Source organism: Pezoporus flaviventris, unplaced genomic scaffold (genome assembly GCF_033815535.1).
Source record: "Pezoporus flaviventris isolate CSIRO_AGI_PZ_B2104156 unplaced genomic scaffold, CSIRO_AGI_Pfla_v1 ptg000031l, whole genome shotgun sequence".
NCBI lineage: Eukaryota > Metazoa > Chordata > Aves > Psittaciformes > Psittacidae > Pezoporus > Pezoporus flaviventris.
This window is the reverse complement of record NW_026892579.1, coordinates 55,710,891-55,725,760: the sequence shown is the minus strand read 5'-3', so window position 1 is coordinate 55,725,760 and position 14,870 is coordinate 55,710,891. Positions and strand designations below refer to the sequence as shown.

Here is a 14,870-nt window from a genome sequence, read left to right as displayed (position 1 = left end):
TCTCCCTTCCTTACCATAGAATCATCACAGAATCACAGCATGATGGAACTAGATGATCCTTAAGGTTGCTTCCCACCCAAACCATTCCATGGTTCTATAAAATAAGCGAGCATGTTAAATGAAATTGCCTCAAAATCAACTCACCAATTTTACATGGGCTTCTCTGTGCTCTTGAGGCTAATAAATTTCCTTTTAGAGGTATAGTAGGTGCTCATACCCAGCAAAACCAGCTTTTGCTCCTTAGACCTTGTCTTATCAAAGCCTCCTGCAAATTAGTTTCAGTACAAACACTTTATTTTACACAAAATGGGAGAAATCATAGGTTTGACTTGAAAGGGACCTTAAAGATCTTCTAGTCTCAACTCTCCTGGTATAGAATCATAGAATCATAGAATAGTTAGGGTGGGAAAGGACCTTCAGATCATCAAGTTCCAACCCCCCTGCCATGGGCAGGGACACATCACAACCATGTCACCCAAGGCTCTGTCCAACCTGGCCTTGAACACCGCCAGGGATGGAGCACTCACAGCTTCCCTGGGCAACCCTTTCCAGTGGCTCACCACCCTTACAGTAAAGAATTTCCTCCTTACATCCAATCTAAACTTCCCCTGTTGAAGTTTTAACCCGTTACCCCTTGTCCTATCACCACAGTCCCTAATGAAGAGTCCCTCTCCAGCATCCCTATAGGCCCCCTTCAGATACTGGAAGGCTGCTCTGAGGTCTCCACGCAGCCTTCTCTTCTCCAGGCTGAACAGCCCCAACTTCCTAAGCCTGTCTTCATACAGGAGGTGCTCCAGTCCCCTGATCATCCTCATGGCCTCCTCTGGACTTGTTCCAACAGTTCCATGTCCTTTGTATGCTGAGGACACCAGAACTGCACACAATACTCCAGGTGAGGTCTCACGAGAGCAGAGTAGAGGGGCAGGATCACCTCCTTTGACCTGCTGGTCATGCTCCTTTTGATGCAGCCCGGCATACAGTTCTTCTCCGCAGGGCTGCTCTGAATCTCTTCTCTGCACAACCTGTAGCTGTGCCTGGGATTGCTCCGACCCAGGTGTAGGACCTTGTACTTGGCATGAGCATGGAGAGCCTCCTCTAGAAATATATGGAGAAATACAGGCAGGTGGGCACTGGTGCTGTAGCAGAAGCCCTAATCCCAAATCCTTGTCTCTCAACACACACAGCCCATGAGGTCCCCCTGAGCAGACTACACAACATGGAGCTGTGCTTCAATTAACGCATCAGCTGCATCACTGTGGTGCTGGCATGTTCCCAGCGGCTGGAGCTGCGGATGAAGGAGGCTGCAGACGCCCTTTGCAATGATGCTCATTCCTTTATTGGTGTCATTGCCAGTTTTTGAAGGGTGCTGGCACTTTCCAGTCATTCCCAGCACTGGATCAAAGCTACGTTACAGCATATTGAAGAGGTGTCCATCCAAAGCCAGAGAGGGGGGGTGAGATTAATGACCTCGCTCCATACGGTATGTATAATATATATATATTTATAATATGTCCTGTATATTCCTATGTATAGAGTGACAAGGATGGGCCACCATACAGTAAACTTTTGATTTCTAAATAGATCACCAGAGCAACAGGCACGAAAATTTGGTCCTAATCAAGGCCCTCACCTTGTCAATCAATCTGAGACAGACCCAAACCCGCCCCCCTTGAAGGAAAAAATCCCATCCAAACCTGAAACCTAAAATAACTGAATAATTAAACAGCAAAAATAAAAGAGCCCCAGGCCCCTCCCCGGGATCTGCCCCCTGTACACTCACGTTGACAGTAAATAGATCCCTTGGCTACACGCACGCACCCACACACACCTACACACGCTCATATGTAAATACACACGCACCAACATACAAAGACCAAAGATCATTACAAATATACATCTGAGGTTGCTGCAGTGACACGGAGAGGCTGCGGAGCCACCCGAGGCAGAGGGAAAACACCGCCGGGATCTCGCCCGGTCTCAACTCAAATAACCAGCGTCTGCTCACAACCTTCCTCAGGGTTTGTGCTAAGGAGGGTGGGAGGTCATTAGCAGCGGTGGAGAGAGATGGAGCCAGCACATGGGAGATCGTGCTCTTGGTACGTATCTTAGAGCCACACTTGGATGTTGAAAACAGCTCATACCATCCCCTGCACCGGGTGCTCCTATGCATGTCCTGTGCTGGGCCAGAAGGGCTTCCACACAGTCCCACTGTGACACAGTGCTACTGGACCCAGAGCTGTCCATTGCCATGACACAGGTGAGGACCAACACATGCCTTGGGAGACCTACATGGAGCACATTTCTCCTTTGATATGATGCTCCATGGCCTGGCGCAATACGGAGACACCCTCAGCTCTTGGGCTTTGTTTACCATGCCCTGAGTAGAGAATGGAGTGACTGTCACCAGCACATCACCCTGGGGCTCCTTGAGCTTCTGATCCAACTGAAGGTGAATTTGGGGCAATTACAAAACAGAAAGGGAGGAAAATACATTCCTGCAGGCCATGCTGCAGGCAGCTTCTCCCCTTTCTGAGGTCTGTGCTTCCTGACCCTGACTCCCAGACACTAACCTGGCAAACAAATAAGGAATCAGGGGTCTCTCATCCACTGTGTTTCATAAGGCGAGGCCAGCTTGCTGTGGGGAATGCACACAGAGAACCCATGGCTGCTGGTGATACCCACAGGACAAGGACCTCACCCACGCTGAATGAGGAACCAACCCATCTCTCACTCCTAAATGCCATTCCACCTGCACCTTCTTTCCCAGGCTGAGCACAGCCAGACCTGGCTGCTACTCAAGGGGAGGGAGATCAGTCCTGGGAGCAACCTACAGCCTCCAAAATAGCCCACAAGCCAGCTGCTGGGGTGGGACAGGGATTTGGAGAGGCAGAATGTGTTATGGGGAACAGACGAGGAAGGGAAGATGGTGGCAAAGGGCAATGATCACGAACATGAGGCAGGACAATGTTACAGGGAACAGGGAGAAGACAGCCTGCGGCAGTGCAGGGGATGTGTCAGGACATGCATGGGAAGGTCTACGGATGCCCCAGCCTGGACATGTGGAGCACATTGATGGGACACTTGTGATGGGTAGGACCTGCTTTGCTCTGTGCTTGTGCCTTGTCCCCTCTCCCGCCCTCACCCCATGTCCTGTGCAGGAGTCATCAAAGTGAGGAGTGACCAGTCCTCAACAGAGTAAACGCTGTTCATTGCCACAGGATGGTTCCTACCTGCCACCTTCTCAGCTCTGTCTTCATAGAATTATTGAACAGGTTGGGTTGGAAGGGACCTTAAAGCTCATCCAGTTCCAGTGCCCTGTCACAGGAAGGGACACCTTCCACTAGACCAGGTTGCTCAAAGCCCCATCCCAGGGTGTGGCCTCAGCACATATCCTTGTGAAGACCCACATCCTCCCATGTGAACCAGGGGCTCGCTCCCTCATTCATTCTCATCTAGTCAAACAAACGGATCTCCCCCACCTCCGTGCATCTGGAAGCCATCCCATGGAAACCACAGCTGCTGGCCCTGGCACTGCCAGGAATGGTCTTCAACAAGGACCTGCCTTCCCTCAACTGAATTGCTCAATGACCCAGGGACACTGAATGATGTCCTGGCACCCACATGTGCTACTGCCAGGGATGGGTTTCAGACTGCCAGAGCAGCTTTGTGTCTTGCCCTCTTACCCATTACCTGTTTCACATCCATCCCTCCACAACCATGCAACACCAGGAAATTTCTCCCAACAACAAGGTGACCTCCATATTACCCAGCCCAATGAGAGTGATGTTGGCATCACTCCTCTGGGCATCACTGCCTTGTCCTGCATTTCTTCACTGCCTCTAGCTGCCAGGATGGTGGACGCTGTCACCACCGGCTTCATGTAGGCAGCATGGCTCCCCAGATGATGTGTCTTGAGGAGGTGTGGGTAGAAATGGACAGAGATTTCCATCTGCTGTTCTTGCTGCTAGGAGTTAAACACCCACTTTGTCAGAGATGGGAGCATGCCAGGTGTCCGGCAACTGAATGTGACATGGCCAGCCACCTCCAGAGCACAGCACAGGTGAGCAAAGTCCTGGCACCACCAGGACTGACTTGGTTTTGTTAATCTGCAAGCTCTCCCTGTAGATGGAGCTGGCATTCCTGGAGTGACAGCCATGCCCAAAAGTCAATGAAATGTCACTGCTGCCACTGGTGTTGACGCAGGCTGGAGAGTCCCTCTGGAAGTCTCCAAATCATTGTAGAAATCACCAAATTCTCTGGGATCCAGCAAAGCAAACACAGCACCAGAGTCCAGGGCTGCCTCACCTGCCACAGCCACCAGAGAGGGGCCTCTGCCCCCTCCTGCCTGCTCTGCGGAGCACGACGGTGAGCAGGACACCAGCAGTGCCCACCCTGGTGGTGTCCCCAGCCCTGTCCTCCAGTGGGGAGGGCTGGGAGCTGAGCGTACCTGAGGAGCATCCGCGTGGTGCCCACTGCCAGCCTTGGATGTCCTCCTGTGCGACCGCACCTCCTGACTCTGCGCATCAACCACTCCATAAATAAATACGTTAAATAAATAAAGTGACAGATCCAGACTGGGGAGGGGGCAGAAGGCAGAAGGGGGCAGCTCCCCTCGCCCCAGAGGGCTGTTCGTGAGCATCTCACACTAACACACGCGCACACACAGTAGCTGAAGACAAAGACGAACCGGGACCGGTGGAGATGCTGCCGGCTGGGGCCCCCTCCTCGGCTGCCGGCACGGCACAGTCCTCACTGCGAGGCAGTGCAAGGGGACAAGGGGTCCAGGACGTCACTCCTGAGCTGGCGTTGTGGCGGCGCACGGGGAGCTGGAGGTGAGGGAGACATGAGTGGTTGAGGATGGCAGTGACCGCGGCGTCTGGCACCTGGATGGACAGAGAAAACCTGGTTTCCTTCTCCTTCCCCTTCCCCTACCTCCCGCTTTGCCCCACATCCGCTTTCTCAGTCATTTGCTATACAGGAAGAACTAAAGGATGCCCCTAACATGCTGGGCAGGACAATACCTTGTGTCTCACCATCTGAGATACATGTATATCAGAATCACAGGAACGGTGTGGGTGGGAAGGGACCAGTTCCACCCCTGTGCCACAGGAAGGGACACCTTCTACTAGACCAGGTTGCTCCAAGCCCCATCCAACCTGGCCTTGAACACTGCCAGGGATGGGGCAGCCACAGCTTCTCTGAGCAACCTGTGCCAGGGCCTCACCACCCTCACAGCCAAGAACTTCTGCCTCACATCTCATCTCAGTCTCCCCTGTCGGGTTAAAGGCATTCCACCTTGTCCTGTCCCTACAGGCCCTTGTCAAAAGCCCCTCTACAGCTTTCTTGTCAGCCTCATTAAGCGCTAGAAGCTGCTCTAAGGTCTCCCCAGAGCCTTCTCCAGGCTGAACAAGCCCAGCTCTCTCAGCCTGTCTCCATAGCAGAGGTGCTCCAGCCCTTGGGGCATCTTTATGGCCTCCTCTGGACCAGCCCCAACATATGCAGAACTTTCCTGTACTGGGATGGATATAATTATATCACCTGTTTTAATACGCATCCTACAACTGTTACCAAAGCAATGTCAGCCATATTTTAAAACCTGATCACACCCCAACAGCTCATGGCCAGGTTCAACCCCAGAAGGAACAAGGTTGCCATGACTCCTCTGCCTGCCCTAAGCCCAAGCGCTGCCCACATGGAGCATGCCAGCTGCACTGCAGCACAAATGAGTCCCCCCTTGTCCCCAGCAGAACTCACCAGGAGCGGGACTTCCTCACCCGGGAGGCCACCGGCCGCTCCAGGAAGCTGTCCAGGTGCATCAGCCTCTCCAGGTGCAGAGCCCGGGGGTCCTGCTCTGCTGGGTCCCTGCTCCGCTCAAACTCAAAGATAGCTGGAGGGGAGAGGTCCAGCTCCAAGAACATGATGTTCTCAGCCTGCAGTAGGACAGGGCAAAGGGAAAACTAACATGAGGAGTCACTGCATGTCTCAAAACAGCACCAGCTCTGTCAAGTCCATGCCACTGAGAGAAGGTGACCAGCAAGCCAGGGAGTGGGACTCTCCTCTGGCTGCCACAGCCACAGTGCGAGCTCCACACTGGGGTTCAGGCTCATGGCTCTGCCCTTCCTGGTCTTCCCTGGGGCTGAGGCCAGCAGATAAGGCTGAATGGCCCTGTCCTTTTGAACAGCAGGAGCTGTCAGAGCCACCAAGCTAGCAGCTCATGGACCAGCTGAAAGCATGGCCACCGATCCTGCCAAGTGGGTGAATAAAGCCGGGAGCTTGAACTGATGTACCCCAAATCATGATGGGCTTGTTTACTTCGCCTTCTCTCCCACTGTTCATCTGTCTGTCTGTCCATCCATCCATTCATCACATTTATCCAAAGACTTCTTGTCCCCCTGGCACACAGCAGTGCTCCCTCACTTACCCGGTATCGAGGATGAGATCCCATGGCCATGGCCACGCGGGCAAATTGGCTGATGGGTCTCTTGTACCCCACTGCAGAGGTAGGCCGCTTCTTCATTTGGTTGCTGTTTCTAAAACATAAATTAAGAGAAGAACATGTAGTAAAGAACATAAATACCTACTAAAAACCCATCCAAATGGTGAGAGGCCTCGTGCCTGAAGGAGGCAGCACATGGGTCGGGGACAGGAACAGGAACGTACCCTCCAGTGGGCACGAGTGGCTGGAACTTCCACTGGTCTTCATCACCATCATAGTACAGGCGGTTCATGATCTTGTTCTTCTCTTCTGGTGGGATGAAGTTCTCGATAATCAAGTACCTGAGTGACCGGCCAAGAGACAGAGCGGGAGCAAAGATGGGCAAGGAGTAGGAGAGGAAGGAGTTAATGTGACAAGTGACCAAAAGCAGGTCAGAAAGGGAAAGGAAAGGGATGTCAGGGAGACAGCACAGGGAAATGAGAAAACATACAGAAGATGGAAACAGGATAGAAATTGAGAGGGTGAGGCAATAGGACAGAGAGGCAAGACAGGCAGGAGAGTGGGGGTAGAGGAAGACAGTCATCAGAGAGGAAAGAAGACATAGGCAGCTCTGCAAGACTTCCTCCAGCAGGAACCCCCGTCTGCTCCTTGCTGCCTGACCAGATGATAAAGGAAAGCTCAGTGATGCAAAATGAACCCCAGGGGAATCGTTTTTTCCATATTCTGGGGGGCAAATCAAGCAACTACAGAAAACTGTTTTGCACTGCTGAGTTGCTCCATTGAGTTCCCAGCTTTTAAAAAGTCTGAGTCATGTCTGAAGAGAAAGGCAGCAAAATTAGAGGTGAGAGTTTGTTTCTAGTAAAAGGATAAATATCTTATCTTGAAGATGCTTAAGATATATGGCTGGGTGGGGTTTTGTGAAGACACTGAATAGTTACTGCTGAAGTGAAAACACACTCACTGAGGGTGGTACACCAGCAGATGCATCTCCTGCTAGAGGTTCCTGGAGGAGATATGGCTTTGCCACTGTTGTGCCAGAAGCTCCCGCAGGGCAGGGCCTCACCCCAAGGTCCCCTGAGCTGCTCTTCCTCTGAGGACTATGCTGGGGCTGGAGCAGTCTCCAGGTGCCCCCAGAGGACACCCACCTCCAGCTACCACTGTGAGGTCCCATAACTCACCCACAGCCCACACTGCAGCTGTACTGGCATTTCTGCTTCTGTATTTTGTGGTTTCTCACCTTTCTCAGCAAGTTTTAATACTCTTGCATGTGACTCACCCAGCTCAAGAGGTGTAAATATGTTTTACACCTTCTGGGGTAGGAAGTGCTCACATGTCCCTGTCAGCAGGCGTATCGCTCTCTCCGGCTGCGCACCCCAGCTCTGCTCTGTGCACTCCGGATTTGTTCTGCATAACCCACTTCTGCTCTGTGCACCCCAGCTTTGCTCCACGCACCCCAGCTCTGCTCTACATAACTAAGCTTTGTTCTGCATACCCTAGCTCCGCCCTGAGCACCCAGCTTTGCGCTCTGCACCCCAATTCTGACCTGCATGGCTGCAGGGGACACACAACCACCTACTTGAGCTTCAGCTCCCGTGTCTGCTCATTCTGTGCCTCCTCCAGGTCCTGCCGCACACGGATGTACTCATCGTGCTGGTCCTGGATCTCTGCCTTCACGGCCTGCAGCTTGGCATACAGCTGGGGAGAGGAACAGACCATCAGCCCCACAGCCTGGGGCCTGCAGTGAGCCCCAGGGCTCTGGTGGCTGAAGGGATGATCATCCCCAACAACCACACTCTCACCTTCTTCAGCTTCTTGGTTTTGATCTCCACCTCCTGCTGCAGGGAGGTGTAAGTCTCCCGCAGCTCCATGGTCTCCTCATCCCGCAGCAGCATCTCCTGCTGCATCTCCCGCTCCCGGCGTTTCTGCAACACAAGGGGGAAACACTCAGAGTCAGGAGGGGGAACCGTCCCCCCCAGGACACCCCCATCACCTGCAGGCCCCAGTGCTGTTACCTGTTCAGCTATCTCTTGTCGCTTCAGCTCCAGCATCTTCTGCTGCTCATTAGTGTGGTCCACGATGGTCCTGCCGCCGATGAGCAGCTTGCTCTCCATTGCCTGGGGGGGAGAGGAGGGTGGGGGGGTCAGAACACGGCTCTACCACCCCACACCCCTGAGGGGTTTGTACCAGGCCACCCTTGCCAGGGGGTCACCCCCATCCCTGGTCCCTGTGCTGGGCACTGTGTCCTCACCCCCGCTTTCAGGCGGCGGGGGCTTTTACACATGCTTCCACTGATGGGGAGGGGGCTGCACACGGACACCATGAGCCCCGTGCTGAACACTGGGTGCATTAGCCAGGGGTGCAAGCGATGTGCCCCCTCTATGAGGATGTGGCTTGGGGCCGCTGGCTCTGAGCCCAGGCTGTTTTGGGTCCCACTTCCTTCCGCACAGCTGCAAGCCAGCGGGACACCACGGATGTGCAGCAGCTGCCGGCAGTGGGGCCCCAGCCCTGGCCTCCCACCTCCAGCTGAGCTGTGTGAGCCATGCCAAGCCATGCCAAACCATGCTGAGCTGTGCCAAGCCAGGCAGGGGGCTCTGTCTCAAGCCCCTTGGGACTTCCCAAGGAAAATGCAGCAGGGAAACCACTCACAGCTGCACTTCCCATGGCTCAGCCAAATCTGTACCCACCCTGACTTCCCCATCCCATCCCATCCCACCCCACCCTGTCACCCCCATGCCAGCTTTCCTAAGGGGAAAAGGGCTCACACACGCACACACCCATCGGTGTACATGCATACACCCATGTACACACATGCCTGTGCACAGTCAAACCCGTGCACACATGCACATGTACACACACACGTGCATGCACGTTGCTACAAGCATGCCCAAGTATGCAGACATTGGTGCTCACACACATGCACACTCCCATTTACTCCATGGATGCACACATTACTACAGTCATGCATGCACACTCGTGTGCCTGTACACACACACACATACACACACACACACATCCAACATGCGTGTGCACAGCCATCCCTGTCTGGAAACCATGGGGCCGGGAGCCCTGCTGGGCCGCCACAGCAGCCTCGCACCACAACGTGGTTCCCATGTGTGTCCTCCTGCGACGTGTGTGCACGTGTGCGATGGGGGAGCGCTGACATGCAGCATGTGCATCCACACACACGCAGCCTGTGTGCACACATGCATGCCCCCGACTGCACCTCAGGGACGTGAGCAGGGACGGATCCAATCACCACACACACCTTTAAAAATTAATGTCCCAGACACAGCGGCAGCACCGACAGCTTCTTCCCCACATGCAGACCCCTGGGACACCCCCACTGACACAGCGAAGGCCCGGAGAGGGGGGAGTGCCACCACACCACACCATGGGAGATGCCAGCACTGCGGGGGCACACACGGTGTTCACTGGGGCCACCACACACCCCCTTAGGCAGAGCTCTCCCTGGGGGTGCTGTGTCTCTCGGCCACCACCATGGGCACAGAGGCGGGGGCTTGGACAAACCGGCGACCAACAGCTATCTGGGACAATACTCTTATTCTCCCTATTTTTTCCCCTGCTTTTTCCCTTCCCCAGTTCCCATGCGGGGTGACTGTGGGGGTGCACAGTGTGGGGCTTTAGGGACATGCAAGCAGCCCCCCAGCACTTGTGGGACAACCCCCATGTCCATACCACCAGCTCCCACCTTCCACCACCCTCACAGCCATTCAGAGCTATGGGGCACAACCTCACATGGGTGCCCATCCAGCCCCTTCAATTCCAGTGATGGGTATTCCTCCTTCCTCCTGGCCCTGCCACCTTCGGTTGGGTGCCATTGGCCAGGCATTAAAGGGTCCCTCACCCCTCCTCCTCCTTTGTCTTGATTCTAACTGCATCCTGTGATGGCGAGTGTCCTCCAAACCCTGCTGGGGTGCAGGGAGGGGACCAGGTGCGCATGTGGATGATGCTTGGCCAGGGCAGCACACTGTCACACCTCTCCATGGGGAAGGCTGCCACCTTCGCGTGGGATTAGGGGGTTTCTTAGCGCTGCTGTTTCCCCCCTGCCGAAGCATTTATTCCTTTTAATGAAGATGACTCCCAATCTTCTTTAGTGCCTGGGACAGACTGAACGCTAAGCCTCTCATTTCCGGCACCCAGTGACTTCCCTGGCACTTTCCTGGCCATTGACCCCTGTCTCAGCACCCAGAAGAGCCCTCAGGCAAGGGGCCCTGAGCAGCTGCAGGTACGGCCCATCCTCCTGGGTGCCACGGTGCACATCTGGGTGGTGAGGTGCACATCTGGGCACTGAGATGCACATCTGGCCCCCATCTCTCCAAGCTGCCCACATGTCCCAGCCAGACTGCAGGGTTGGGCCCTGGCTGTGCCAGAGAGCCCATGAGTGTGACAGCAGGACAGGGTCCAACTTGCATCACCCACACATGTGTGGGGCACCCTGTGTCCCCCCAGTTACTACATCTGCCATTGCCACAGTCACTATGAAGCCATTAAGCGTTTGAGTGGGCCACAAGGCTGTGATGTCTCCTGCCTGGCCCCGGGCAGTGCCTACTGGGGTGAGCATCATAGCAGGCTCTGCCCTCCATCGCTGGCTCCAGAGGGATTTTTGTCCCCTGGGGCTACACGTCACTGCTGTGAGTGTGCTGTACCCCCACGGGTTGAGGGTCCCAGCCTGCACAGCAGTGCCGAAGGCCACCAAAAAGGATGCAGCATCATCCCACCTCCGGCCCTGCCTTGTTACTCAGCAGTTACAGGACATGCGGTGGCCCAGAGCCAGCTCCACTGCACCGTGCCGGACGAGGAGACCGCGCTGGATGGCTGCCAGTGACAACCTGCACTCCACCGTGGTGGCAGTGCAGGGAACGGCTGCGGGGACCCCCGCTCCACGCCGAGCATCCTGCTCCACCAGGATACCCGCCATGGGACACCCGGAATGCCAGCGGGCGACCCGTGTCCTCCCCCATGGCTCTGCCCTCGCTGCACGTCCCACTGCGAGCCTGCAGGTGTCTGTGCAGGCATCCAAGCACGGCCATGCATCCCTGGGCATGATCATGCATCCCTGAGCACGGCCGCACATCCCTCGGCCTGGCTGCGCATCCCTGAGGCTGCAACAAAGAAGGCTTTGGCAAGGGAGGAGGCACAAGAGCATCCTCCTGCTTAGCCCCTGAATTCCCCAGCAGAGACCAGAACCCCAGGCACGTCCGTGCCTGGAGAGCTCCGTGCTGGTCCCCAGACCAGCCACTGCATCTGGGCCACCGTGGTGACGGAGGGGCTGTGTTGAAGAGTGATGTGGTGGGGCAGGGTGCTGGGGCTCCTTCTCCATCACCACGACTGCTCCAGCCCTGGGCTTACACCCCCAGGGTCACCGGGAGAGGGGCAGGGCTGGAATGGCAGTGGGGCAGCCCCAGATGCCAGCACAGGGCTGGGGCTGGGCTGGGGCTGCTGTGGCCCCTCTTGCCCTCAGCTCCGCATCACCCAGCATCCCCAGGCTGGGGCAGGAGCCATGGGGATGGACATGGGGGGCAGGTAGGGAGCAGGCAGTGCCACGGTCCCAGCCCCAGCCCTGGGTGCGTTCCTGGGGCCACCAGGGACAAATGTGCAGCATCACTCCCCTGCCCCGCTGCAAGCTGCTTTGTTGTGCTGAGAGGGACAAGAACTGAACACAGCAAAGTGATCCACTGCCCCACGGCCCTTCCTGCCCCACAGCCCTCAGAGCTCCCACACAAGGTCCCCGTGCAGCTCCATGTCTGAGGGCAACTCCAGCCGAACACTACACAGGAGCATGGGGCTGCCCTTGGGCACCTTGCTTGGGAGCCCACCTTGCTTGGACACCCTGCTTGGGAGCCTCTCAAGCTCCCCACAGGGGGCTAGAGGCAAAGCAGGTCTTCCCCCAGCATTGCTCACAGTAGCACGTGGCAACACATACCTTGTACTTGGTGGCCAGTAGCTCCGTGGCCTCCTGCTCCTTCCGCAGATCCTCAATCATCTTCTCCTTCTCCTGAAGCAGCTTTTGTTTCTCCTCGCTCACCAGGCTGTGGTCATCCTGGATAGCAGCTTTCTCCTCTTCCAGCCTCTCCTTCTGCTCCTTCAAGTAGCTCTCCATGTTTTTCTCCAGGCCATCCTCATTGTCATCCTCCCCTTCGTTCTCTGCAGCACTTTCTCCATCCATCACCTTCTTCTTCCGGCTGCTCCTTCTCCTCTTCTTCCCCAACATGCCACGTTTCTCTAGCTGGGCTTTCAGCCGGACAATCTCCTCCTGAAACTCCCGCAGCAAGGTGTCTTTGGGGTCCTCGTTCACCCGGGGCTTGTTCTTGATGTTCTTGGCCCTGTTGGCGAACCTGAGGGTGGAGAGGCTCTCGTCGTAGCTGTGAGAGGCTGGGCCCAAGGTGGCCACCATGATTGTCTTGGCGTTGCCCCCAAGGGAGTCCTGCAGCAGGCGGGTCAGTTTGGAGTCCCTGTAGGGGATGTGTGTGCTCCTGCCATCCACGAGGGCGGAGATGACATTGCCCAGGGCAGAGAGGGAGAGGTTGATCTTGGATGCTTCCTTGGGGCGCTCTCCATGGGCCCCCATTTTGCTTTGGCGCTCGCTGCCAGCCAGGTCCACCAGGTTGAGCTTGCCCACACGGATGTGCTCCTCACCATCCGGCCCCGTCTCACTGCACTCGATGGTGATGAGGAAGATGGCGTGGGAGCGGGAGCTGTGCTCGTTCATGTTGGTGCTACCCACTGACCGTGTCTGGCTCCCCAGGTTCATCACATGCTCAATCTCCTTCACGTTCTTGGTGACGAAGGAGGAGAGGTCCTTGATGTACACCCCTGTCTCGGGGTTCTCCTTCAGCTCCAGCTTCTTGCTCTGGTCCTTGGCAAGGAGGTCCCTGATCTCCTCCTGGTAGATCTCCAGGTACGAGGCCCTCACCAGGTACTGCTGGTTCTGCGAGCGGGAGATGTGGGTGAAGATGTGCTCAAAGGAGCTGGGGATGATGCCCCGCTTCTCCGGCTCCGCCCAGGCCCCCTGCATGGTGTAGGTCTTGCCGGTGCCCGTCTGGCCATAGGCGAAGACGGTGCCATTGAAGCCCTGCAACACGGCGTCTATCAGCGGCCGGACCGTCTCGTCGTAGAGGTCTGCCTGCTTGGAGCTGGCGTCGTACACAGCGTCGAAGGTGAAGGTCTTGGGCAGCTCCCCGGGGGAGGCGCGGGGGTTCCGGATGCTCACCTGCCCCAGCTTCACATCCAGCTCCAGGACGCGCTCGTAGCCCGCCGCCTCCTCCTTCCTGCTCATCGGGCGGCACCGGGCCACCACCTTCAGCGCCTCGCAGCCGCTGCGGGGCTTACCGGCCATGGCGGCGGCGGGCGGGGCGGCGGCGGCGGCGGCGGCGGCGGTGGTTGGGGGGGCTCAGCCGCGCCGTCCCCGCAGCATCCCCCAGGCCGGGGCTGCGGCCGGGACCGGCGGGCGGGGGGCGGCGGGAGCCGGGGGGCGGCGGGGCGGCCCCGCCGGGCGCTCGCTCATGGCAGCGCGGCCGCTGCGACCGCCCGTGTGCGGGGCCGGGCGGGGCCGGGCGGCGCGGCTGATTCGCTGCCGGCCGCGCACACGCACACGCACGGGCAGGACACGGGCGGGAGGGTGCGCGGCCCCGGCTCCCCCCGCACCACGGCCCGGGCACGCCGGGAGCTGTAGTCCGGCCTTTGTGCTGCTACACCGCGGGGAGGGAGCGGGGCGGGGGGCGGGATTGGAATGTGGGATGCAGGATTGGGATGCAAGCCTGGGGTGCGGGGTGCAGGATGTTGGGTGGAGGATACAGGATTGGGATGCAGGATGCAAGGCTGGGATGCAGGGTGCAGGATGTGTGATGAGGGATGAAGGATGCAGGACTGGGATGCAGGGTGCAGGATGTGTGATGAGGGATGAAGGATGCAAGACTGGGATGCAGGGTGCAGGATGTGGGATGAAGGATGCAGGACTGGGATGCAGGGTGCAGGATGTGTGATGAAGGATGAAGGATGCAGGACTGGGATGCAGGGTGCAGGATGTAGGATGAAGGATGAAGGATGCAGGACTGGGATGCAGGGTGCAGGATGTGTGATGAGGGATGAAGGATGCAGGACTGGGATGCAGGGTGCAGGATGTGGGATGAAGGATGAAGGATGCAGGACTGGGATGCAGGGTGCAGGATGTGTGATGAGGGATGAAGGATGCAAGACTGGGATGCAGGGTGCAGGATGTGTGATGAAGGATGAAGGATGCAGGACTGGGATGCAGGGTGCAGGATGTGGGATGAAGGATGCAGGACTGGGATGCAGGGTGCAGGATGTGTGATGAAGGATGTGGGACTGGGATGCAGGGTGCAGGATGTGGGATAAAGAATGCAGGATTGGAATGTGGGCTGCAAAACTCGGATGCAGGATATGGGATTTACAA

The 14,870-nt window shown here is 56.9% G+C and overlaps 1 protein-coding gene across 1 annotated transcript; it reads right to left on the bottom strand.

Annotated features, from left to right (window-relative positions):
- Positions 1-1,313: 1,313 nt before the first annotated feature.
- On the bottom strand, positions 1,314-13,890 carry KIF3C (kinesin family member 3C). The gene is made up of 8 exons (XM_061461217.1): positions 12,381-13,890; positions 8,449-8,550; positions 8,236-8,358; positions 8,013-8,131; positions 6,661-6,777; positions 6,422-6,530; positions 5,755-5,930; positions 1,314-4,883 (listed from the first exon to the last, which is right to left on the bottom strand). The coding sequence occupies exons 1-8, from the start codon at positions 13,791-13,793 to the stop codon at positions 4,790-4,792; spliced, it is 2,253 nt and encodes a 750-aa protein (XP_061317201.1). The 5' UTR covers positions 13,794-13,890; the 3' UTR covers positions 1,314-4,789.
- Between the last annotated feature and the right edge of the window lie 980 nt (positions 13,891-14,870).